This window comes from Hippopotamus amphibius, chromosome 11, assembly GCF_030028045.1.
Source record: "Hippopotamus amphibius kiboko isolate mHipAmp2 chromosome 11, mHipAmp2.hap2, whole genome shotgun sequence".
Taxonomy (NCBI): Eukaryota; Metazoa; Chordata; class Mammalia; order Artiodactyla; family Hippopotamidae; genus Hippopotamus; species Hippopotamus amphibius.
The window spans coordinates 80631774-80659039 of NC_080196.1; the positions used below are offsets into that span (position 1 = coordinate 80631774).

General features: G+C 43.2%; 1 protein-coding gene across 3 annotated transcripts in view; it reads right to left on the reverse strand.

Moving 5' to 3' along the window:
- EPB41L3 (erythrocyte membrane protein band 4.1 like 3) overlaps nucleotides 1-27266 on the reverse strand; it is a 137426-nt gene that overhangs the window by 61990 nt on the left and 48170 nt on the right. For all 3 annotated transcript variants that reach the window (XM_057699388.1, XM_057699387.1, XM_057699389.1), the window contains exons 2-3: nucleotides 23850-24094; nucleotides 19203-19400 (exon numbers count right to left, since the gene is read on the reverse strand). In XM_057699388.1, the coding sequence (XP_057555371.1) occupies nucleotides 19203-19400; nucleotides 23850-24083 (432 nt within the window). In that variant the 5' untranslated portion in view covers nucleotides 24084-24094. The remainder of the gene's footprint in view (nucleotides 1-19202; nucleotides 19401-23849; nucleotides 24095-27266) is intronic.

A 27266-nucleotide genomic window follows, 5' to 3' on the forward strand; every position in this document is an offset into this window, starting at 1 on the left:
CTGTGCTCCCCCTCCTCCACACACACACTCCATCACACCCCTTCAGCCCCTCTTGCCCTCCCAGGCTTCCTCCTGCCAAACAAAGTCTTCATAAGCCACCTTCACATCCTGGGCCCTTCTACCTGCCCATTCTTCAGTTCTCTCTTTAAGCACCCCTTCCTCAGGACTCCATCCCTGGCCTCCAGGACCATGTCCCAGAGAACGTGTTTTTACAGCTCCTGCATCGCACCTGTCAAGGTGTCAGTTTTACGCTGGTCTGTTATGATTCGAGTAATGTTAATGCCAGCCTCTCAGGTAAACATTTTACACCTGAGACTGGATTCCTAGCATGTACCCTTGTGCCTGGCAGAGAGCAGAAATATTATTTTTTGAAATAGGAAAGAAAATCAGCGAAATTAATGCACCTGGGGTCAATTTCCTGTTTCAAATTTCCTCAAAAAACTGCTCTGCTCTTTGACATTTGTTCAGGATCCGTTTATTTATATTTTTCTACCATGTGGGTATAATCTGCTCTGGCCAGATGTAGAGTGTTGGATTGTTTCCCTAATTTCTGCAAGAAGACAATATTTCATTCCCACACGTGGAAGATCTATTAGTTTTTAAAATTCTACCTGGGGTACAGGTTAACTTCCCTATAAATTTCTCAAGTTCTCTCAAAGGGCAAGTGGTCCTGAGCTGGGGCTTCACTCCATTACTTTCATTTGATACATGTTCTACCCCTCAGGCTGAAACAGAAAAACCCAAGGTGGGGTGTGATTTTTAAGGACCTTGCATGACTAAACTGCATGAGATCAGCCTGAACTCCTGGGCATGAGAAGCCCTGCACCTGCTCAGGAGGTCTGTCTGATGAAGTGTGGAAAGCAGCTCCCTGCATAGGACAGGGATGCGTCCTGGGTTCTTATTTAAAAATTCTTTCTAAAATGCCTAGGTAAGTAGGAAGATTATTCTCTCTCCCCCATCTAACTACAGGCGGATACAAAGATAAACATATAGGCAGCAGATTGGAGAGTTAACTGCCAAGTGTGCAACTGGTCCTGCCACCTAAAAACCTTTCTAAAACTGAAGTCACTCTTCCTGCATGACTCACAATATTTAATGGGCTTGCCGTTAATGATCCTATAAAGAAAATGGAATCATTCATACACCTAGACACACATTTTGCTTTGAGGTTATCTTGAAGAGTGCAGACGAACTTACACTGCTCAGGCTTTAACGTTTTTCTGAGCTGAAATCACTGAAGCTCTGCCCACAGTGTGGGAGTCCTGGGCATCCTTTGTGTCCCCACTGGCCTAGATCCAAATGTCTGAAGTGTGTCTTCACCACACCCTTAGGCACCTTCATGGCCATGTCCTTAGAGAAGGTGGGTGATGGTCTCTCTGTGAACACACTGGTCAAGCCCTCACCTCTTCTGAGAAGATGTCAGTAGCATCCCTAGTTCTGCTGTTAAAAACTATAGTTCTCCACTGAACTGACAACTTAGAAATCTGCACTTCTCGGATACTTAACGAGGCGCCTCATCTCAAACTGGCAAATTATTACTTATCGCTTATTAAAGGTTTAATTGAGAGAAGCAACAATTACTGAGACTTTCCTGAGGGCTACTCATGATCTTCTCCCGGAGGAAGGTGGGGAGAGCTTTTCTCAACGGAACCTGGAATAAACGTGCTTCGACTGGGGTGTTTTCCTGTGTTGGACGCTGTGGGGCGAGCTCTGAACACACGGTGTGTGGATTCATCTCTTCCCAGCTTCTTCCTCTCACCTTCTCTTGGTCCTGCTTTCCGCTATTGTATTTTCCTCTCATTATATTATGTGTATTTCTGTAAAACACCTTAAATCCTTGTGAGAACCTGGCTGGGTTTACGTCATAGAAGCCCCAACTTAGAATAAAGTGTATTTTTAAAACAAAATACCTTTACAATTTGGGTGCGTTTTTTTTTTTTCCTATGATGACGAACTCTTGACCTCGTACTATTAAGGAAGCTCAGCAAAACCTGATATTCCCGACAGTGCTTTTTATTTTTTTTTTTAAAAAGGAATAACTGGAGACGTGAACTGAAGCATTTTGCTTGGAGTAATCCTTGAAAACCATCCCAGGTGCTCTACAAGTTCAGTCTAGGGGCATTTCCCTAAACTTTAGCGACTTCATTTGCCCTCCCCATGGCATTCCATAAGAAATAACAAGTCTCTTTATTCCTTCCAGTTTCCCAAACACCATCTTAAGAATCAATTCCTTGTGCTGGCTGTACATCCACGTACCATCACTCATGCCCACAAGCAGCCGTGGGGCGAATGAGGTACATTCCGAAGTGTAAATATGACTTGGAGATTAGAATTTCTTTCACCCTTATTAGAAAATGACTCCAAATGTGCATACCAGCTAAACACAGCTGTCTGTCACATGGACACATACATTCCGACGTAGCAAAGATGTCTTGTTTGTCGACGAGAAGAAACCCCCACTGATCAAAGCTTTTCATGAATTAATACCTAATTCAGCCGTTTAACTGTGCCACTTGTTAGAGACATCCTGGACCTGAATCGCAGGAAACAGTCACTAGGCAACAACTAATAAAATAGATCAGTCTTGGCAGGAGAAGCAAAAGGAAGACCCAAATTCCGTTTATCTAGAAATAAAATATCCACGATAGTCATCTGACAAGGGAAATCACACCAGGTTATAGGAAGCTAATGTTCTTGATGGAAATGTGACGTGTTCCAACAAAAAGATCCCACAACTTAGAATCCATGACCTCTCCTAGAGGAAACAAATAAAAACCTGAAAGTGCATTGGCTGGTCAATACAACCCACAAAACTACAGAGGAAAAGGATCCTTGGCTTTTCGGCGGTCGAGAGAGAGAACCCAGGGCTCAGCACTAGATGCCCTTCTGCCCGGGACCAGGGGAAGGTGGAGGACAGGGAAGGCAGGCGGTATTTCCTGAATGAACAGCAGGGCATGACCACAGCCCCGAATTGGAAAACTGCGGGCAGCTACGTATGGTAGCGGGCGGGGGGGGGGGGGGGGGGGGGATTTTTTTTTTATAACTTGAGTTTAAAAAACTTAAGAGAACTTTCTGAATAATACCACCCCTTCACAGTTACTTAAAGATCATGATGACGCTAATGTCAAGCTAGTCCCAACAGTCTTCTTACATGGTTGCAGGAAAGAGGGATTAGTCGTTCCTTATAGGAAACGCAGTGTTATGGTTTCTATTACTTTGTGTAAGTGAAATTCTAACATACAAAAGACAGCAAAAAGCCAAATTAAGGAAATAAAAGGGCGGCACAAGAATCCATCACAATGAATGGTACTGAACTATTTCTCCTGGATGGCACCTGGGGCGATCCCGGGTCTCCCGTTTTCCACGTTCAATAGGGCCACGCCTTGCTAGCAGTTAGACACTGGGAATGCTTCTCCGTGTAGACTCTATCTTAGACCTGTCTGAAGGAGACCCACTTGACCATAGTCACTGCTGTAATGTCCCCAGGGGGTCAGGCACCCACAGGTTCCTAAGCTGGGCGTATGGCTCAGAGGGGTGGGTGTTGGGTATACGGGAGCACCTGGGGGTGGGGAGGGGAGACAGGACTAAGCATTCCCCGCCTCAACTCTAAAGGTCAGTGTTGCCCAGAGCTCTGCTGTTAACGCTCCTCCCACTCATTCACTGGCCATCTGCACACTCTCACCCACTACTGTATGTGCATGAGCGTAAGAGATACGGGCTCCCACAGAGCCCGCCAGCCTGGCTTCTCTTCCAAAGGCTGAACGATGTATCCAATTGCAATAGTGGATTGCCACTTTCATAGTCCAGGCACCCTACATTCAATAGGTTTAGATTAGACTCACTATCTTCCCCCACAAACTTTTCTTCTTATGCTGTATTCTATAAATGCAGACGCCATTATCATAACTGTCTCTTTCACTACCCACATCCCAGCCCACACATCCAATTAATCACGTCTGCTCATTTTCAGGATAGCTCTTTAAAATCCATTCTCGTCCCTCCGTCCCACTTGCTGCCATCGTGGTTCTGGTCCTCAGCATCTCTCACCTGGTTCATTGCGACGCAGCCAACTAGCATCCCTGTTTCAAGACTCTTCCTCCTCAATTTCTATTTAGTAGAAGTCCATTTTCTTAAAACACAAATGGCCAAACAGCCGCCCTAAGTAAAGCCCCTCAGAAGCGCCCCATCACCTGTTGTGATTTCTCATCTCCCTGGTGTACACGCCCCAGTGATCCCTGGGACTGCAGACAGATCCCTGGGACCTTACTTTAATGATTAGGTTACATTAGCTGCTGGCACACTGACTTATGACAGGGCTGTTACCCGGGGAGGCCTGCCAATCACCAGAGCCCTTAAAAGCGGAGAGTCTTCTCCAGCTCGTAGCAGAAGGGGCCGGACAGGGAGATTTGAACGTAGAGGGATTTAAAGTGAGAGACATTCTCTGTTGCTGAGATGGAGGGGCTGCACCGCAGACTCAAGCAGCCTCGAGTGGTCCCTGGCTGTCAGCCACCAAGACAGTGGGGACCTCAGTCCTACCAGGAGGAAACACATTCTACCAACAGCGCCAAAAAGCATGAAAATGCATCCTTCCCTCGACCAGCCTTCAGACGAAGATGTCACCAGTGCACACCATGATGTCTGCTTTATAAGACCCTGAGCAGAGGACGAGCCGAAAAATATCAGCTAATAAATAGGTGTTGTTCCAAGTCTCTAAGTTCATGGTACTCTGTTACACCGCAGTAGAAAACCAATATGTGCAAACACTACCCAATCTTGTTAGCAAGTCAAGCCCAGCCTCACGGGTCCTTGGCCGTCCCTTCCAGCCTCAGCTGCTCCTACGGAGGGGTTTCAAATCCTCCCTCTCTGCTTTGCACATCTCCTTATTTGCCCAAATTCCAAAGAGAATTATGTCAATATCCTGAGCATAATTAGAATTATTCTGGAGATTTAAAAATAAGTAAATAAGATAAAATAAGGCAATGCTACTTGACGTAAATATCACTGCAGGGAAAGTCAGCCAACATGTCCTAATAATAAATATCTATCTGCCACAAAGTGACTGGACATGTGCTTACCATTTTTAACAGCATGAAGGAATCTTTGCTCATAAGGAGGTATTTACAGCCCGCTACATGCTTTTTATACACCAGCCCTATTTCAAAACCTAGATCCTAAAAAAGAAAGAAGAATCCAAGAAACGTGCCTCAAACAGCCACTCCCCATTTCTTCAGGCAAGAAAGAAAGTTCTCTACGATAGCAGAGGATCCGTCCCAGCATGAAATGGAAGTGAGCTGAGTAGATTTCCAATTCTTTCCTTTTTCTGAGTTGCTCCTATTGTGTCCCTAGTTATTTTATTAAAACAGCACATTGCAAAACACCTAATAGGATAAGAGGCAAACCAAGACTTCCTTATTCTCTACTTGCTACAGAAGGGCAAATATAGGATGACCTGCATTTTATAAGACACTTAAAACCGAACAGTAAAAGAAGCCTCTTCGAATACACTACTCAGAATAAAGAAACCAGAAAATACAGCAAATCAAGGCTTATTGGAACTAGAAAGACCGTGAAGGGACTTCTGAAGGGACCAAGCGGGAAGGAAAAGCGGGATGACTTCGCCAGACCCCTTCTCTAACAGACTTTCCTACACACCTTGAGGTGTTCATCACTGAAGCCAAGGACCACTGCTTCCTCACCCACCATAAAATGCGAGTCGGCTCAGGGGAAGACGGTAGCACTGAAAACCAGAAACGGGGTGTGTGTAATTATTTTCAGAACATACTCAGGCTTGTTAAACACCTACGATTTTTGACACGACGGTAACAGACCCTTAGCTGCATCTTCTGTCTGATCTCAGCAGGTGTAAGCCAGGCAGCACGAAGAAACCAAAGTTCCTGTTTTCGAGGTCAGTGTCGCAAGTCCTAACAAGCTTCTAGGTAAGCGGGTGTCAAATCTTAAAACACAAACACAGTTACTTCCTATTCCTATTTAATAATCGTTCAGCATTTCCCAAACTGCCAGGTGAATGATTAGCTGATATGGAAACACTGATACTATCCTTTCTGGGTTGGAAAAAAAAACCTAGAAAGGGAGAGTCAAGATGAAAGTCACTTTTTTGGATTTGAGAAGCACTTTCCTGTGTCTAATATATTATTCAGCAATAAGAACAAATCTCTAGACAGTGTGGAAACTACGATCCTGTGGTTTTGTTGTTCAGACAAAACATTTTTAGAGCAGTTTTAGGTGTGCAGCAAAATTGAGGGGAAGGAATAGAGATTTCCCACCCCACCCAGCACATATATATACACATGCACAGTCTCCCCACCATCAACATCCCCCACCAGGAGGCACACTTACCATCCTTAACGAACTTGCACGGACATATCATGACACACCCTAAGCTCCTAGCTTACATTACAGGTTGCCCTCGGTGTTGTACATTCTGAGTTTGGACATTGCAGTATGATACAGAGTATTTTCACTCCCTGAAACACCCTCTGCTCAACCCAACCATCCCTCCCTCCTCCGACCCCACCCCTGGCAACCACTCATCTGTTTACTGTCTCCATAGTTCTGCCTTTTCCAGAATGTCCCACAGTAGATGGTATCACACAGTCTACAGACTTTTTCAGATTGGCTTCTTTCACTTAGCATCACGCATTTAAGGTTCCTCCACATTGTTCATGGCTTCATAGCTTATATTCTTTATAGTGCTGAATACTATTCCATCGTCTGGGTTCTACCACAGTTTATCCATTTGCCTACTGAAAGATAAAAGCAAATCTCTAAACGTATGATTCCATTTTTATGTTAAAAACCCACCACTCTCTACACAGAGTCTTTTATGTTTATGTGCTTACAGACAAGGTCTCGAAGGATCTGCCTTATGCTTCATAGCATGAGAAGTGCCATAAGGTCAGGGAGCCTTTTGAATTAGCCCATCGCTGCAGGTCCAGCGGGGTTCCTGGCACCTGCAACCACCCTCTCTTCCCCTCACGAGTGAACTCTAGCTTACAGACGAGAAAAAAGAACACTTCAGGGGATGAATAACTTACAAACAAATGGCAAACCAAGATGCCACCCAGGCTGGTGCTCCTACTCACACACCACCTCCTATAGTTTAATACTCTTAGGCTCAAAATTCAATTCTTTAGAGTCAATTGCTAAAACTTACTGTACAACAACTCTCTAGTCTGCTTTCATTTGTGATACTTTGCTATATATTCAATTGTTAAGACACCTATACATTATGAGTTTCAGAAACATTTGTAAAAGCCTGGGTGTGAGCGATCCTTTTTACTGAAACACTACATGCCGGTTCCACTGCTGGATGAAGGGATTCAGAGCAAACTGAGGGTTCAACATTTCCACTCTTCTGTCTTTCATGGACCCTAATATTTCGAGCAGTGCAGCATAAAACCCGACGGGGCAAGGAACTACTGTATATCACAGGGAATTACGTTCAATATCTTGTAATAACCTATAATGGAAAAGAATCTAAAAAGAATATACATACGTATATATCAACATACGTATAAGTGAATCACTTTGCTGAAACCTGAAACAACACATTGTAAGTCAACTATATTTCAATCAAAATTTAAAAAAAAATGACAGAGCAAGTGTCTTAGCAGAAGTCCCCAGCTATTTAAGAAAGTTAAAATTTGACACAGCTGTATCCAATTTTTAAATCAACTTAGAATTTTTAAATGGCCCTCTGTTCCCTGGAGCAAATACAGACACTCTGCACATATGTGCCTGACCCAGAAACCTTGGGAGCATGAACAGAAGGAAAATACAAAACGTTGCCAAGAATGATTACCAGTGCCTCGTCTATGTATGGACGGCCCCAAACGAAGCTGGCATTCAAAGCTAAATACACTACTAGCCTTGAAATAAGTGCCCAGACTGGCCGAGCAAATTTATGAATTTATTGCCGATAAATGTCAGACATGGCGTATGTGTTACTCACAACAAAGCAGGGAAGGAAGCGCTTCGATTTCACCAGGGAACATGTTCGCAGAGCTCTTCCCTCTCTGTATTTCCTCACTGACTTTCCCGAATCCTACTGCATGCTTTAACTGCCATATGCAAACAGCAAACAAGACTGGACTGAAATACTATGACGGATTCCCCTTCTTCCTTTGCTGTGAAAATCAACATGATCATAGGAATAGTAAAACCACAGAAGGTATTTGTGAGTGCAGTTGAATATCTCCTTTTAAGTTACTTTTTTTCAAACTAAGAGCTCCATATTCAGCTCTCTTCTCGTGCCAGTCGGACACTGGAGGTATACGTGGCGGCTAAATCCTGACACGAACTGCTGTGTGACTGTGTGCACTTCCCTGTAGAGCACACCAGCTGGTCTGTGGATGCCAGTAAGTGTGTGCAAGCTGGTTCTCTGTAACTATTTCACCGTGTCCCTATGACGGGGCCTTCAACGTCACACTGTCCTCCAGGCTTCCTGAACCTACCTCTGTATCTTGTTGGAATGTGTGTGTACATGCACACCACATACACATTTTGCAGGACTGAACTAGAGTTCACGCCCTCCTCTGATCCTAAGTATCTGTGATTCTACAAGACTTCAGCTCTGTCGTCAAAGAGGTCAAGGGCACTGTTCATAGACGGGGGAATTCAGAGACAAGGTCAAAGACACCCACCTCTGAAATTAAAGGTAACAACAACAAAAAAGGTGATATCGAATTCAAGAGATGATGCACCATGGAGAAATCTTCCCAGGTTATTAACTAACTTTGAAAAGATTTTCTTATCTTGTGGCTGATACCAGTGGCCTTCTTCCTAAACTTCCTGCAAAGCCAAGACTATGTCCATGAAGGGAAAGGCATCAATTTAAATGCTAACTAAAAGGAGATGAGCTATAATCTTGAAAATTATAACCTGCCTTTCATGGGGGAAATGCTGTAATTATGAAATGAACTGGCAATTGATCAGGAAAATTGGGGGAAAAAAAAATCACTGTATGGTGAAAACTGTTTCTCTCCAGAAGGGATGGCTATGGTCCCAGTTCAGACCTGCCTTTCCACTCTGAGCAGGACTTGTGACAACTGTACCACTTGCTTCGAGTCATTCTACGTTAAGGCAGAGAGCTGAGCTGAGCCTGGAACTCTTCCCTTCCCCACTTGGAAAAGCTTCTGCGTGATACCTCCACACCTGTTTTCCCTTTCTTACTCAAAATAAAAAAGTGTTGCTTCCAAGTTCTACTCTTCATGGAGTATCTTTTTCTTTAAAATAAAATATAGCTGATTTACAGTGTTGTGTTAGTTTCTGGTGTACAGAAAAGTGGTTCAGTTACGTGTGTGTATGTGTGTGTGTGTATACACACACATACATACATACATACTATATATAGAGAGTAAATATAAAATATATGTATTCTTTTTCAGGTTCTTTTCCATTATAGGTTATTATAAGATATTGAATATAGTTCACTGTGCTATTCAGTAGGTCCTTGTTGTTTATCTGTTTTATATACAGTAGTGTGTATATTTTAATCCCAAACTCCTAATTTATCCCTCCCCACTTTCCCCTTTGGTACCCATAAGCTTGTTTTCTATGTCTGTGATTCTCTTTCTGCTTTGTAAATAAGTTCATTTGTATCTTTCTTTTAGATTCCACAAATAAGTGATGTCATATGATACCTGTCTTCCTCTGACTTACTTCACTTAGTATGATCATCTCTAGGTTTATTCATGTTGCTGCAAATGGCATTATTGAATTCTTCTTTATGGTTGAGTAATATTCCATTGTCTATATGTACCACATCTTTATCCATTCCTCTGTCAATGGATACTGAGATTGCTTCCATGTCTTAGCTGTTATAAACATTGCTGCTACGAACACTGGGGTGCATGCATCTCACAGAGTATCTTATTTCATGATAGTACATCTGAAAGCAAGGCCTTGGCAGTCATTTTGAGAAATGAGGTTTAAGAAGTCTTGAGAAGATGACATCCTCTCCATCGACTCAATCTGTCTCCTGGATAAGATCTGCTCATAACCTCAGGACCCTTTAGTTCCCAGGGAGGCCTTAATTACTCCACTTCAGGCCAGAGTCAAGCTGCCCAGTTATTAAAGGAGAGACACTTTAGTGTGTCTGTTTCCAGCTGCCAGCAGAGGGGAAGGGAGGAGAGAGGAGAAGGATGTAGGGGTGAAGAAGGAAAGGAGATGAGAAAGCGAACTGAGGAGGGAGGTTGGGGTGGCCTCATTTCCTTCTCCTTACCCCCAAACTGCACACATACCTAATATAAAAACATAAAGCAGAACTTGAAAGTTTCATCACAAAATTTAGAAAAATTGCTCCATTTGAGGTCAAATGCTTACGGAATTAAAAATAAAGTCAATATTTAAATACATCATTAAATAATTTGAAAAGCAGATCTTTTTTTTTCTCTTTTCTTCCTACTATTTCATAACCCCATGCGGGCAGCAATTACTATATTTCAGTTTGTTCCTTTGGCGGCTACAGACTTTGGATGTTTTGACGCCCCCAGTAAAAAGCGCACTGGAGCAGGGGGCAGGAGATCTGGGTTCTAGGCCTCCTGGGCCCTTTCTGGGCTGTGTGTCCTCAGGCACATCATTAACTGCACTGGGCCGATTTCCTCATCAGTGAAATGAGTGAGGTAGGAGACAAAGTTATCTCCAATGTCACCTCCAGATCTAAGACTGTGTGACCCTATGAGGCAGACAGTGCCCTGCCTAAGCTTCAAGTCTTCGTCTCCTTTGGTTTTCACTGTCCTAGCAAGCCCTCAAGAAATACTTTATATCAAAGCCTCTGCAAAATTAGTAAAACTTCTTGGCATCTTTTGCATATTGTGTGATATTAGTTCTAGGGATTTGAATTGTTGTAAACAAGAAAAAAGAAGGCTCATTAAGACAAATCATAATTAAAACCTGAATGATGCACTCTCTTGTTAAAAACTATTTCAGTGTCTGCCATGTACAAATTGGTCAACGTCTTCTAGAAAATACAGAGATCTGAATGAGGTGCCTGGAGGAGACAACACCTGAAGAGATTTTTGGAAGCTGTAAGAAAGGTCCAGTTGCAGGAAGGAGGCTGAAGACGCTCACTGGTGGCGGAGACTCCTGGCCAGCTTGGACCTGTGTGAATGGGAGGTTGTGGTCACTACATGAGGGCTCGGCGGCTGGCCACCAAGCTGGGGAATGAGAAATGCCTTAGACTAAAGCAGGGAAGAACTCCCTTTGCCTCTGGGGCTAGGGCTGAGTTAGAGCGGGCGTGAGCTGGTACTTTTCACATGAAGCAGCAAGGTGCCACGCAGGGTGACACTGATTAGGGACTTGGGAGTAGGGTTTCGGTCCATTGCACCAAAGAATGGCACTTGGAGTAACACATACTCTTTCTTTTTCCCCCCTAAGATTAGGAACAAAACAAGGATGCCTACTCTCGCCACTTTTATCCAACATAGTTTTGGAAGTCCCAGTCACAGCAATCAGAGATGAAAAAGAAAGAAAAGGAATCCAAATCAGAAAAGAAGAAATAAAACTGTCACTGGTTGCACAGGACATGATGTTATAGACAGAAAATCCAAAGACGCCACCAGAAAACTACTAGAGTTCATCAATGAATTTGGTAAAGTTGCTGGATACAAAACTAATGTAAGGAAATCTGCTGCATTTCCATATCCTAACAGGTATTCTTTCTTTTATATGCTCTTTCCCCAAAACTCAAGTTAAGCCTCAACCCAGGTGTGCTAAGGGGACGTGTTTCTGGAGAAGCAGCCCCGAGAGAGCAGGGCCCTCCCCCTCTGAGCCCAGGGGAAGGTGTCAGTGCTGACCCATCATCTCCTAAGGCCACAAACAGAGTAAAGGAATTTAAAAGATTTTTTCCTAGAGCGCATGTGAAAACTCTCAGGGATGGAAGACTCTAAAGGAGCAAATTTGAAGCTAGTCAGCTAGATACAGAAATATCAAGTACTATCTGAAAGTTTAATCACACCATGGTGAGAACTAGAAAACTTGGATTATTCTTAAACCTGGAAGATTGCTTTCTTCACCGAGCGGGTAATGAATACCTACTATGTGAAAGTCAATCACTGTGTTATATGAAGGACAAAAATAAATAAGATAGTGCTCGCTGGAACAGGTAAGACCGCACATGCACGTTTCGCTCATGAAGCCCCTCTGCCTGAACGCAGAGCACGGAAGTTCATGTCATCAAATCAGCCACGCAAAGCGGTTGGAAAACACGAGAAAGTCAAGAGTGAAAATCAAGAGTTAGGGGGAACAGTGGAAAAAGCAAACCTGGGGTTTCAGCGTCGCATGTCAGAATATCAACATCTGGAAAACAAAACGCCCGCCAGGCCTTAACCCTGTGGGACGACTGGGAGTGAAGTCTTTGATATACAATCATCCCAATGCGCACAGGCACTCAGGTTCAAATTCACTCAGCTTCCAAACCGCACCCCACGGCGTGGTGACATGCCACAGGGCTTTATTTCTTGACAAACATACTTGTTTTTAACCTTCATACTGTGTAGAGTATTTACTAGACCATGCCTGCACTCACGAGTGATTATCAGTCTGTTACTTTTTGAAAATGAAAACCAGGAGAAAAGTTTTAACAATTTTAGTAAAAGGGTCTGTTTTGCTTAATCAAACCATCATGCGGTCAACTCTGAACACCTTGGGAAGGCTGAGTGCTACCAGGTAAATAAGAAGGTGGCTGTTAATGGTCCCCGTGTGTAATGCACCAAAGAGTCACCGCACAAGGAAACCGAGTTAATTAAAGCCTTTCCATGGTCGGGAGTCCCCAGGATCACTGATCTTCAGGCAGGAAAGCTGCCTCTGCATGACAGGACCACTTGGTTACAGCACGTGGCAGATGGTCTGATGCAGTAAGACGTACAGTTGAGCAGAGACCCGCTGAGAGGTGAAATCGGAATTTATGCAATTACGCAGAATCAAAACCTCTGACTTACGTAGCTGTTGAAAGAATAATACTTGTACTGGTTTGAAAAAAATCCTTATCTTTTAATTTTTTACAATTACTATTTCTTATAATCCATGAAAGGCAACAGGTGTTCTATTCAACTTTCTGGATTATGGGCAATTCTATTTGCTGTTTAGAACTTCTAAAGGGATCATAAGGCCTTTTAGTCATGTAACATGGAAAAGCTGGAAAATTCAGACACTGATTTTGTTTTTCCAACCAAATCCCAGTGAGCGGAATACATGAAATAGAAGCATGACTTGAAAAGCTAATTGAATCACAGGCAAGACGGAGCATTTGCAAATTTTTTAAACAGTCTCTTCTTGACCAACAGTTAGAAGGTGGTAAAAGCACATTTAGGACAGAATGCAGTAAATTCCCTTAACCTCTCTGGCCCCTTGGAAGCATCTCTGGGTAGTATCAAAAAGTGCTTGTCGGAGTAAATGCTCCCATTTCTCTGATTCCAGAACGGTCTGAATGGTACTCAGTCATGGAGCCCATCAACCTGCAGGTCTCCGGACACGGTAAACCTGTTGGGGTGTGTGTGGGGGAGGGGAGTAGGGCAGGCTTTTAAGGTTTCACTGCTGCACTTAAGGAGCTTTTGGATTTGCCCCAATCTGGATGCAAAGATCTCTCCAGAGTGGCTGAGTCAGTGGAGTTTTCCCCTGGAGTTCCAGCCCCGTGCGAGGTTACCTGGGGCTCAGAAGCACTCGGTCTTGCTTGCTACCATATCAGCAACATGAGGGGCTCAGGGGCACAAGCCCAGGTCCCTGCATGCAGAGAAACACGGCAGGGCCTTGTGAGAAACTCCTGCAAGGACCACCTTCCATCACATTTGCAGTAATGTTCAAGCCTCCTCCACTGGTCAGGTTTCTTGTGGAGAACAAACCAAACTACACCTGAAAATGGCTTAAAATGTTTCCATGTGCAGCAGCACAACCATATTAAGAAACATGGACTCAAATTTCAAACCTTGTCTGACTTATTTTCCTAAAACCAAATCAGACTAGATGAGAAACAGTGCCAAATAAGAGGAAACATCTCTAACTGGATCCTCATCAGGAAATTCACTGTCCTCTAATCAGTCTCAGATGAGTCCAGAACCCAGAAGTAACTGGACTGAAATAAACGTGAAATAAACATGGTAAGCACTGCTTCCTCTGTTGTTGCGGGTGGGGGGGTACTTTTGTTTATTTTATCTTTTAAAATTCATGCTCACGAAATAAACAGCAATGATGATGACAAAGTGGCCATAGGAAGTAGCTTGCATTCTTTAACAGTCCAATAAAAATGACAAGAAGGAAATGGCAGTATTAGCGAGTTTGCTGGTGTATGTGACAACCCAGCAGCCTGCAAACATTGCCCAAACATGTATATCAAATTACTTATCATAAGACCTTTTCTTGTATATAAGATCTTTTTATATTTTTGATAATCAAGATTAAGAGTTTGAAAACAATTATTAAGGAAAAACGTCTCTCAAATGGAAAAACACTGAATGCCACAATGATCTAAGCCTATTGCTGGAGGGAAATTCGAAAAATCCAGCACAATCGGAAAGGGCCTCCCATCAAAACACTGGGGGCGGGAACTGCAGATTTAATCAGTGTCCAGTCACTGGTCTCAGAGAACAGCTGCTTCTTGTGTCTTGCTTTTCAGGGTCGCTGGGTTTTCTACTGCTGCAGCACTGCTGGGCAAGGGGAAATGCTACCTTGTGCTTTCAAAAGAAAAGAGAACCAGGAACAGGTAGAGGTGGGTGGGTGTGTGTATGTTGGCAGGGGTGTGTGTGTCTGTGAGCGTGTGTGTGAGAGTGTATGTGAGTGTGTGTGTGTGTGTTGGCAGGGGTGTGTGTGAGGGTGTGAGCGTGTGTGTGAGAGTGTGTGTGTGAGTGTATGTGAGTGTGTGTGTGTGTGGGGGGCAGGGGTTCCTTTGCGGGCAATTATAAAGTTGCATGATAAAGTGGCGGCAGAGTCCAGCCTTGTGGATTTTGATGGTGAAATAATGAAAGCATCAAATAAGCCACAAGGGAAAAACAGGTAGACATGGAGAGTTCATTAAAATAAAATGCCTTTTTTGATGCCTATTCAATGCAAAAAAAGCTGTGCCTGTTATCGTCTCCTGCATCCTGTTCTTAATTCACCTCTAACTGCACGTGCTGGGGGCAGGGGTCGGGGAGGCAATCCTGCTTCTTCATTCAGAGTTTTGTGCCTTTTCTCTGTGGGATCCCAGAGCAGGAAGGGGCACGAGAAGCCATTGCGTCTGAGATTACCCCCGGGAGCTGCTGGTTCCCAGAGATGCACCTGCTCTTTCTGCTGGAATCCTACGCAGGGCACACATCATCACAAGGCTGACAACAACCACTCAAAACATTCTTTTTTTTGCTTATTTAAAATCTGACTTCCTGTAACTTCTTTCTTAGTTTTACTTCCTATACATTAAAAAAAATGTTAACAAAATTCACTGACAACCTTTCCAAGTAACTGGAAATAGCTATCCTCTCTCCTCCTAATCTTTTCTCCATATTCAACACATTCTCTCTCAAATCATTCCTCATGGGAAGGTTTCAAACCACTCACCATCCTGTAATTCTCTGCTGAATAAGCTTAAGTCAGAGTTGATTGTTCATACCATCACTGTTAAACATTACTTATCAAGAATCTGCTACATCCCAGAGAGTGCAAATCAGCTATCTGCTTTAATCTTCTCAATAATGCCTTATTTACCCCCATTTTCCTGGCGAGAAAACTGAGGTTCAGAAGACTTAAGAAATTCCTTGAAATCACTCGCCAGTCTGGTCGCTCTGGAGCGTGTGTATTGTGTGTGTATCACGTGTGAACTACAGAAATGGGACCTCCCAGCAGGGGAATGGCGGCCACCCCCCGCCTTGCACAAACCAGACACCACACTCCCCGGAAGCAGCCTGTGATTGCGATACCATTCCTGACAGCCACACTGCACTGCTGGTTCCTGCTGGGTTTGTAATCACTTAAACCCAAAAATGAGTTTCACCCTAACTGACTGGCCCTTCCTCCAAACCCGGCTCTGTTTTGCACTTGACCTTTAAAAACAGAGTGAAGTTTTACTTCCCTTGGTCCTCCACGCGGTCTTGCTACTTGGGTTTAGTGTTCTGAGCTCCCCACTTGAGAGGCCTGGATTCTGACACACGGGCCATGCTTCACTTATACAGTCCTTATCACCTAAGAAAACTGTTGAGCTGTTTTCATGTGTGTGCGCTGTGCCTTCATCCAAGACGTGGGTAAGAACTCAATTTAGAGGAAAGGCCGAAGGACAACGTTTTTCAACCTCTGTTTACCTGCCAGCAAAACTTTACTTTCCATAGTTTGTATCTAAAGGCAAGAGGCATTTTGAATCTGCTTTTTCAACTAGCATCTCATTGCCACCTTGAAAACTACGTCACTGATTCACACTCCATCTTTCTTCCTCAGCCAGTCAGGGACACACAAACCTATTTCACGTTAGCATTTCCATGTTTCTGTTTCTCCATCTTCTCCATGAGGATGTCAGTAGTGGCCACACCTTTTTCCACTACCAATGTCTGTTGTGACACAGAATATTCTGCTGGTAAGGATTTGTGTGTCCCAGAAAAAAATTACTCTTAAGGATATGTCAAATTCATAAAAATACTTTATTATAAAAGAAAATAGCTGACCAACATTGCCATGCTGCTCAAAATGTTCACAGTAACATTAAAAGTAACACTGAATACTGGACTTCCTAGGTGGCGCAGTGGTAAAGAATCTGCCTGCCAATGCAGGGGACACCGGTTTGAGCCCTGCCCTGGGAAGATTCCACATGCCACGGAGCAACTAAGCCCTTGCGCCACAACTATTGAGCCTGTGCTCTAGAGCCTGTGAACCACAACTACTGAGCCCATGTGCTGCAACTATTGAAGCCTACGCGCCTAGGGCCCGTGCTCCACAACAAGAGAAGCCACTACAATGAGGAGCCTGCGCACCACAGTGAAGAGTAGCCCCCGCTCGCAGCAACTAGAGAAAGCCTGTGTGCAGCAACAAAGACCCAACGCAGCCAATAAATAAGTTAAAAAAAAAAATAACACTGAATAGTATCCAAAGTTAATTACAAAACAAAAATGCTGTACTGACAAATACAGAGTAGCTAGAATGGAATTAAAGCACCAGATATGAATTAAGTTTAGCAAAACGATCAGAATGACTCACACTAGGTCAGCCCTGAGACATTTGATTCTCCCTAGAGGAAACACTATCAACTTTCTTCTAGACTGTTCTTTAGAAAACTCTGGTAGCCATGACTAGAGGACTGCCAGGGAACCCTATTTATTCCATACATAAATACAATCAGTAGAAAGACTCACCTCCAAGTTAAGGAAAAAAAGCTTCTCTTGACTTAGATCAATTCCTCCAGAAGGTAGATCCACACTGGAAAAATGCAATCTTGCTAAAGGTTACAGTAGTGCTTAGTAAAACCCGGGTAAAAATACAGTATTGGATCTTCTCATTTCCAGAATAAATATCTAAATCAATAATCGAACACTTTGGGCTAAGAAATTAGCGAAAATCAGAGTCAGCAAAATGTAAGAAATGGACCTGTGCATCGCAAACCTTAGAACATATATTTTACTCCCTGCAGCAACCCACTAATATTTGTCAGGTTATGGGATGACAAAAATTCTCTAAATTAATATATGATAGATTAAATCTCTTTTGATCTAAGAGTTTAACAATTGTTTTTTCTATGTCCTTGCAATCTGTAATAATTTGATAACCCAACCCCATCCCCACCCTAAAAGATGTTATCAACGTGAAATGGATTTGAATCTTCTGTTCCAAGAAAAGCACTAGTGCCTGAGTGCACTATGCAAACTATGAGGGTGAGTCAAAAATTATCTGCGCTCTGGTTATATTAAAACTTCTGTTAAGGGACTTCCTAGGTGGCGCAGTGGTAAAGAATCTGCCTGCCAATGCAAGGGATATGGGTTCGAGCCCTGCCCTGGGAAGATTCCACATGCCACGGAGCAACTAAGCCTGTGCGCCTTAAAAAAAAAAAAAAAAAAAAAAAAAAAAAAAAAAACTTCTGTTAAAAATGACAGCCAGAGTACAGATAATTTTTGACTCACCCTCGTATAAGGAATGATACGGGGGTTGCAGGCAGAGAAAGCAGAGATGAATGAACGTGGACCGTGGGGGATCAGGTGGGCTTGGTGCCAGCTGTGTCTGGAGAAAAAAGGCATGGAAACGCATGACCACACACAGACGTATGCTGGCTGTGGAGCCAGCAGGTTCTCCGCACCCCTGGAAGCAGAGGGGACCAGTGGAGGCAGGCAGTGGGCGGGGCTGGCGCAGAGGGATGTGCAGTGCCCATGTTGGACCAAGGGCAGGGGGCTGGAGGCAGACAGCAGCTCTTTGAAAATATTCAATCTGAAATGGAGTCACCTTGTACAAAGAGCAAGCTGCTCCCTCCCAGCTGGGGGTAAAGATGCGGTGGACAGAGCACGGGGCAGACCTGATCCTCCAGCCTGAGTTCATGCCCTGCCTGCATCCTCCTGATACCCGGCAGCTCAACAGCCACCCATCTCCAGCGCTCTCAACAGCCTGCGCTGCTCTCCTTTGTTACCGCGGTCTGGCCAAACACCTCTGACAAAAGTCCTTCACCTGCCCCTTCTCTCGGAGGAATTTCTGTTATCTTCACAAAAAGAGCACAGAGAAGTACATCCCTTTACACCCGAGCTGCAATGCCCACCACCATGTGCTTTTTTAAAACTGATCATTCTCCAAGTAAGAAAAGACATTCATGGTTCAGATTATCCTACTGCTCCTGTGTACAGAAATCTACAAGTTTCTACCAATGAACAACTTGGCCATAAGTTATGCAAACAGAAAAGGTAAAATTCATTTCAACAATAGCTCGTAGCCAGGACATTAAAGAAAACTTGATTTTTAAGGCCTCCAAAATATTTCTTCCTACCACGGAAAGTATTAGAGATGTCTTCTTTTTCTTTTTTGAAAAGAAGATCACATTTTTCTCTGGATTATAACATCTGGGGGACTTTATAAGTATTTTCAATAATTTGATCCAATGTGAGAGACTCTGGAAATAACTGTGTATTTAGAAACGGGGTCTGAGTTATTTTCCCGAGTTCTGGGAAAACAAAGAGGCATTCTGTATGCTTTACACCAATATCCCCTCGCTCTCAATATCTGGAACAAAAAAACGTTTTAAAATACACACTTACCTCTACATCACAGGTATATTCTGATCCATCCAGAAGTATCACTTTGCACTGCATGCTTTTAGGCTTTTTGACAATCTTTAATGGAGAGCGAGAGAGTTTGCTGCTAGATGATTTCTGAGAAAGTTTATCGTCTTCGAATTGCTGATATTCGAGCTGTTTGGCAGGTCCGGCTGCCAACTCCGGGTCCTTGTCAGTGACCTGTGAAGAGCAAACAATGAAGAGTTTTCATTGCAAGACAGGAAATAAATATTGCATTGCTCAGGATAACAGAACACTTTAGAAACAGGCTTTCCTATTTCCTAAAGGATGAGGGATGTCTGAATTAGGATATTAGGAATGGATACACGTATACAAATACTTATAATGCTAACAGTTATGCCTAAATAACTTCTGCCATTTAAATGTACCCATAGGGCCTTATTTCAGTTTGACTCAAGGATGTACATTAGATGCACTGAGTTCTCACCAAATGCCATCAAGATTCCACAAAGCAAAGGAAGGGACAAATGAGCTCCTGACTTTAAAAAAGGCACTGGGTTTCACAGACATAGTGAGTAGACTTACTGTTACCAGAGGGGAAAGGGCGGTTGGAGGGACAGATTAGGAATTTGGGATTAACGGATACACACGACTATATATAAAATGGATAAACAACAAGGACCTACTGTATATCACAGGGAGCTACATTATCTTGTAGTAATCTAAAATGGAAAAGAATAGAAAAAGGAATATGTATATATAAGTGTACACCTGAAACTAACACAATGTTGTAAATCAATTATACTTCAATTGGAAAAAAAAAAGGCATTGGATAGTATAAGCCTTAAAAGCAAACAAATCATCTAAGATGTAATCTAAAGTATTTTTTCATTCACTGGATCCTCCTTTATTCCATAACCCATAACTACCCCATAAACATAACAGGTGTCTTATAAACTGTAAGGCCTACAGGGCTTCAAGTATTCATCTTCTCAGTAATTTTACAACTGTTAAAATATCTGATTTAGCTCTAACTCAATTCAACGAATCCAGCAGCGCTGAAATTCATTACAGAGTAATCCCTTAAGTCTGCTTCCCCCTTCACCGTAATGAGGGAGTATAAGAACAGATCAAATCTGTCTAAAAGCTTTAATCTGCTTTCAAATCACAACAGTCCAGTCCAAGCTAGACTCAGAACTGCAGAGGACATCTTATGGAACAATAAAATCTTTCCTTGAGTCAGTTCCCTTGGGAATCTCCCTGTGCGCTGCGCTCTAACGACTCTTTTTCTGACCCTCTTCTATCTATTAAATGACCATCAATGCACACTCAAGCCATCGGCCAGACCACCGCTTCCAGTGGTCTGCAAATAGACTCTAAAAGTCCAAAGGACTTTCAGGACAAGATATGTTCTGAAATTCTGTTTGGGCTCCTTAAATAAGCATGAAATTTCCTCCCTCATGAAAGTACTATCATCTTGGTGGCTAAAGTGCATGGGCTGGAGAGTAAGACCATATCGATGGTTTTCACTTTTCTTTTTTATTAGCCTCTACAATTTTACAACACTGATCACAAAGCTATCTTTTGGTGTATGGCTGACCCTTGACCAACGGGGGAGGGGGTGGTTAGGGGTGCTGACCCTCCACATGGTGGAAAATTCAAGGATTATTATCATTAGAGTCAGTCCTCTGTATCCATGGTTCCACATCTGAGAATTCAACCAACTCTGGATCACGAGGTACTGTGGTATTTACTATTGAAAAAAATCTGCTTGCAAGTGGACCCCTGCAGTTCAAACCCATGTTGTTCTAGGGTCAATTGTGTTTATTTTGGATTTTAGGAAAAGACTTCTGCTTTTATAAAGGCATTTTCTGTCTTGTTTTCTATCCAGAGGATTACTAATATAGTCCTTTCCTCCACTACCTCACCCAGAATTCAAGGCAACGTCTTGAGAAGTCTTCAGAATAAAAAGACACCAACTTGCTAAGAGAAGAAACCAAGAAAAGAACTGCATAACCAATTTCAAAGGCCAGAATAGTTAAGAAGGCAAGCCACAGCGAAAACAAGTAAATAAAAACACCTACTCTGGCAACTTGGGTCCAACTTTTTTGACTGTTAGTCTTTCCATATCAAAGCATTAAAAAGGAAAGAGCAAAACAGATATAAACTCATTAATTTTAGCCTTAAACTCCTTAAGATAGTTTAAGGATAAGTTCGGTAAGCTTGATATCTTATATTGATAACCATAACATATATTTATTAAGTGCTTTATAGTTTGCATACTTTTTTTTAAAACATTTTTTTTTTTAATGTGGACCATTTTTAAAGTCTTTATTGAATTTGTTACAACATTGTTTCTGCTTTATGCTTTGGTCTTTCTGGCCAAGAGGCATGTGGGATCCCAGCTCCCTGACCGGGGATTGAACCCACACTCCCCACATTGGAAAGCGAAGTCCCAACCACTGGACTGCCAGGGAAGTCCCTGCATACAACTTTTGCACTTTGAATTTGCATTTTCATCTCATCACAGGCAAACTCAACAGAAGCTACATTTTTATTTAAATGTTACCTGGACTCAACTTTTTCTGTGTATTAGGGAATATGAAATTTCATTTTTCCTCCACTAAAATAAAAGTATCTGCATGAGACCAGGCTTACTGGGTTACTTGTACGTCAACTCCAGAGGCACCTTAAACCACCGCTGTTCAAAAGGAGGCCTCTTTTCTGGAATACCTGAAACACGAATCCATCACTGAGGCTTTTAAAGCAACTTTTAACAACGCTCGAAGGGCAGCACCAAACACCTTAAGTGAAATGTCAATCGTAGTCATACAATGCATGACAATTAAAAAAAACACCAGGATCAGCCATTTTAGCAAATCCTCTGTTTCCTGTAATCGTCATAAAAGCTCTGGGAAGGAGAGGCATCGTCACCCTCACGTGCACGTGCACGTGAGAAAGAGGCACAAGATGAAGAACCTTTCTGGAGGTCATCATACTAGTCAACTGGAATTCAATCCAGCCAGAGCCCACGCTTTAATCAGCACTCAATATCAAATTGCACTTTATTCTACCTCCAACATAACCGGGCACCGAGTGTGAAGCAGAGAATTTGAGAATGGAAGAATCTTAGAAAATTACCTTTTCTGATCTCTTCATTTTGTAAATGAGGAAGCTGAGGTCCAGAGGACTCAAAAGAGTTCTGAGACCACTGAGATAACCAGCAAGAGGCTGGACCCAAGTCTCATGACTTTGCAGCCACTCACCTTTCCCTCCAGTGGCTGAGCCTCACTCCTCTTTAGTTTCAAACATCTGACTATAGAAAGTCAACCTATGTATTAAATATGGGTGTTTTTTGTTTTTTGATTTTTTTTGGGCCACGCTGCGTGGTATATGGGATCCTAGTTCCCAAACCAGGGATCAAACCCACGCCCTCTGCTGTGTTAGCATGGTCCAGGGATCTTAACCACTGGACCGCCAGGGAAGTCCTTAAATACGTATATTTAATCATGTCTGCATATAGAAACTCTTCCTTCTCTATAATTATCCCCCACTTTCATTTATTTCAATTCAGAGTTAAGAGGGGAAAAGAGAAAAATCCAGTCTAGTAATTTAAATATCTGAAGACTTGAAAATTAACAAAACACTACCACCATCACGAGTCCACAAAAGGAAAAGATAAAAGAAAACCATAGTGACAACACCTGCTCCTTAGATTCTGTTTGATAAGTTGAATGATAACCCCTAGCTCCCTGCACAGAATGTCTGAGAGCAGATGGAGCATCTATTTATAGAGCATGACAATAAATGTTACTCTTTATACCATTTAAAAGCAGAACTTAAATACTATGGGAAAAGAAATCAAATTATCAGGCTGTAAACACATAGTTTAATGTTATAACAACGTGTTGTTTTCCAAAGACATGCCGACTTCATGTCTCTTAACATCACCTAGAATTTCTGGCTTGACACAAATACTTTCAACCTGTAAGAGGTCAACCATCTGCAGGGACTTCCAGATTTCCTTAACCCATGTGTTGGGACCCTAAAACATGCTGATTCCAGGTTTGAAGTTTCAAGCCAAAGAAATTTAAACATGGATTCATTCAGGACCCAGGTATAAATCATGCTTTATATTTTGTAGGAAAACTTTTAAAAGGAGTAATCACATTATCCATGACAACTTAAACATGTTTAGATAACAGAGCTGAAAATGGACATGTCCATGGGAGAAGGAAAGAGACGGACTTGAACACCCACCACAAGTACCTGGCAACCTTATGGTCAGAGTGGCCCCTGGGAAAAAAATCACAAGTTCTGAACGCAAGGCTTAAATAAACAACTGGGAGCATAATTAGAGCCACCAGTGCGGTGTCTAGCCTCCCCTCCCCGTAAACCTGTGGTCCAGATTTCAGTGTGAGCTTAAGTGCTTTCATCAAAGGAGGGCATCACCAAGCAAGGTTGTGGAATGTCATTCAATGAAAGCCTTAAAATAGCATAACGTTCCACTTGCCCAGGAACAGAGGGGCCAACCAGATGACCCTGGGTGGCTCCCTCTAGTGCTAAGAGATCAAGGTCAGAGCAGAGCCTGGAAAAGCTCAGCAAAACATTCTTTCATGGATTCTGGGAGGTGAGGATGCTTGCAGGTATGGGGTGGTCCAGGCTCACCTCCTTCCTCACAGGCGTGCTGTGTGCTGCTGCCTCCTCAAACTGCTCCAGCTCCTGGGGCTGCTCCTCGGCGCCTGGCTCAGCGCCCGGCTCCGTGCCCGGCTCCGTGCCCGGCTCGGGGCCTGCCTGAGGCCCTGGCTGCGCCCCCGCGTGCCCCTGCGGCCCCACCGCCTCCTGGGGCTCGGCCTCCTGCTCCGGCTTGGATTCCGAGTCTGATCCTGATTCGGTCGTCATGGTCGAATTTTCTGCAAGCAGAAAGAGGGAAAGTCCCATCACTGGGTGCCATGACCTCCCCCAGGCAGGCACAAAAGGTAGGAGGCTGCAGAGAACAGCTGAAGGTAACCAGCACAGGAACGATGGAGAAACGCTAAGAACTAAAACACGGTCCCACCACATACACCAAACAGCCTTGTCAAATTCACCACAAGGATGGGTTGCCTGGTGATGGCTCAACATGAACATTTAACTAGTAGTCAAAGTTGATTTGGAATGATCATGGGTTTTATTCCTATTAGATTTTTGCCACAGATGACTGTGAAACAACATTACTGTCATAATAATTACCTTAGACATGTTTGATTTCAGAAAAAATGAATTTGCTGTATCAACTGAAGATACATCTTAATCTCTGGGAAGGATGCTCTTTCTCATGTTCTTTCCCCTTCCCAGGGGCCCTGCTCTGCCCCTCCACACCCCTGAATCCATCCATTCTTCCAGGAACAAACACCTTTCCTCTGTGATTTCCCGTAAGCATTATCCCCTTTTGAACTAGCAACTGCAGTACAACAGCGGCTTCTTCGATATTGCGGAATCTAACCCCATGCTGGACCAGCCCTGGCCACAGCGGAGGGAAGCCGGGCAGCATCACCTCTCCCGCTCATCACAAGTTCACTTTCAAAGGCTTCTTCCCGGTCCCCTCCTACTTCCTGTGAGTGTTGAAGGAGAAGTTTGTCTGTCTCATATCCCATCAGGAACTCAAATGATACATCCTGATATAGAATAATCTGCTCTTACATTCTAAAAAGGACGCTCTAAAATATAACCACCATCTTCTTATAATTTCCTTGTCAGGACATGAGTATTTTGTGTCTCAGTTTCCATATCTGCCAAATGAGAGAACTGAACATGGTCACATCTAAAGAACCTATTTCCTCCTATTACTTTTTCCCACTACTAATAGTCATGCTGCTATAGTTAAAGCTGTTTTTTGCTGTAAGCAGCAAGAGAGCTGCTATACCAGTGGTCACCAGGTCATTAAGTAATTTTCCATCTTAGGTATGTGGTAAATACCTCAAAAATGAATATCTCAGATAGTCACATAATTTCCCTTCCTAATTCTAATTTCATGGTAAAAATATCACGAGCAAAGGGCTGGTGTAATACTTTAAACAAATGATACACCCGTTAGATGCAGAATTTTTATGCAAAATAAAACTCCATAGTAAAAGTACCATTTAGTTCCTATTTTCACAGTACACACTGGAAGATGCTTAATAATCTGAAGAGGAAAACATTACAAATACTAGTCTATCTTATAAACTAAATGTGGTAACTGTGCTCTCTATTTATGGTTACTTTTTACAATCACTAGCTATTCTGTCTGTTGAATAAAAGACCTGTCAACCAGGCATGTGCTCAGTTACCCAAAGTAAATGTAAGTATCAAGTCCCAATGCACAGCCAGATAGGGATCTACGTAAAACTGATACATTTTCTTTCTCCTTCTCACATTTTAGATTTTCAAGCAGATCTTGAAGGTAAATATGATATTCTCATTTTTATGCTTATCCTGCGAAGTGTCAAGTCTACAGAAAAAACAGTGGAGAGGGAGGGGGAGGTGGTGGATTGTGTAATTCAGAGCCTGCAGTTGAATTCTACCTTTTAGAAGGGGGAGGGTTAATTTTAATGATCAATTCAACTCACCCAACCCTTACTGAGTACCACATATAAGTCAAACACTGTTCACGGTTTAGAAGCAGAGCTAAATATGTTGTAACCCCCGCTTCCCCACCTTTAAGGAGCTCAGAGTCTGTGGTTGAAACAGATTCTCCCCAGAAACCTTTTTTTTCCATCTTTCTTTTAGTATCAAACTTTCAGTTTCAGCTGGTACTCCTCCACCCAGCTGGAGACCACAATGAGTTGTGGCCATATGATTAAGTCTGGACCCATGAGACAACAGAAAAAATGTATTCAACGTTTAGGTCGTTGTCATAAAGAAGAGAGAGAAAGAAGCCACTAGCCCTAGATTCCCTTTCCTATTGGCTGGGAGACACTGACTGACATTATCACCAAAGACCTGATCGTGGAAGCTGCAAGTTGAGGAGGATGCCAGAGCTGCCCCCGTCAGCCTGGGTCCCGGGTGACCTCATGGAGCGTAGCCTACCAGCTGTGGACGGTCACACCAGGCAGAATCCTTCTGTCTTGTCTGCACCTCAGTAAACCAGCCCACATCCAATCTGATACACATTCTACAGGTTAAAATTCCACCCAAACACAGTTAGACTCGAGTGGCTCCCATCTCACTAAAACAGAGCAGCCTTCTCTCGATCTCGCATCTTCTGGCAGCTACTACCACAGTTCTCTGCTTTCTACTCCTATCTCCTCAAAACTCTTGTCGACCCTTACTGTCTCCTCACTTCCTTTCTCTGCCACACTCCAGCCTGCCTTCATCAGGATGGCTCTCGTGGCCCCTGCAGTGGACTGTCCACTCTTCCTGTTCTTTGTCCATCTGACCTCCTAGCAGCCCCAACTCAGGTGATGACACTTTCCTTGTCAACGTGACTCAGAACACCCCGCACTCTCCCGCTTTCCTCCTCTGTCTCTGGTGACTCCTTTCCATTCACACGTTACTCCTTATCCAACTTCTACATGTGGAAATGTCCCAGAAAACTCACTCCTAGGCCCTCTTCGCTTCTCTATATTTTTTCCAGCTTTTTAAATACTTCCTATGAGCCAACGGCTCGCATATTCACATGTCTGGTCCAAACTTCTGGTCTGAGCTTTCACGCTAGTGGCCAACTGTGCACTGGACACTCCTCACTGACACCTCACAGGCACCTGTTGATCTGTCTCCCCTCCCTCACTTCCCCCCACCTCAACATGGGGCAATGCCATTCCTTCGAGCCAGAATTCCAGAAGTCACCCCTGACATTTTCCTTTCCCTTGGTTCCCTTATTAACATACAACAGAAAGTTTTGCAAAATATTTAGTTTTGCAAATGTATATAAAAATGTATACTAAAACATATGTCTTCCCAAAATATATCTTGTGTTGGTCCCCAGCCACCAGGCCAGCCACCCTCTCCTCCCTGGGCTCCTTCAATAACTCCCTTTCCGCTGCCTCGGTTCCCACCCACCTCCATTCTGTTGATCTTCATAAAATATAAATCCAGTCACATCACTCACTGCAGAAAACCCTT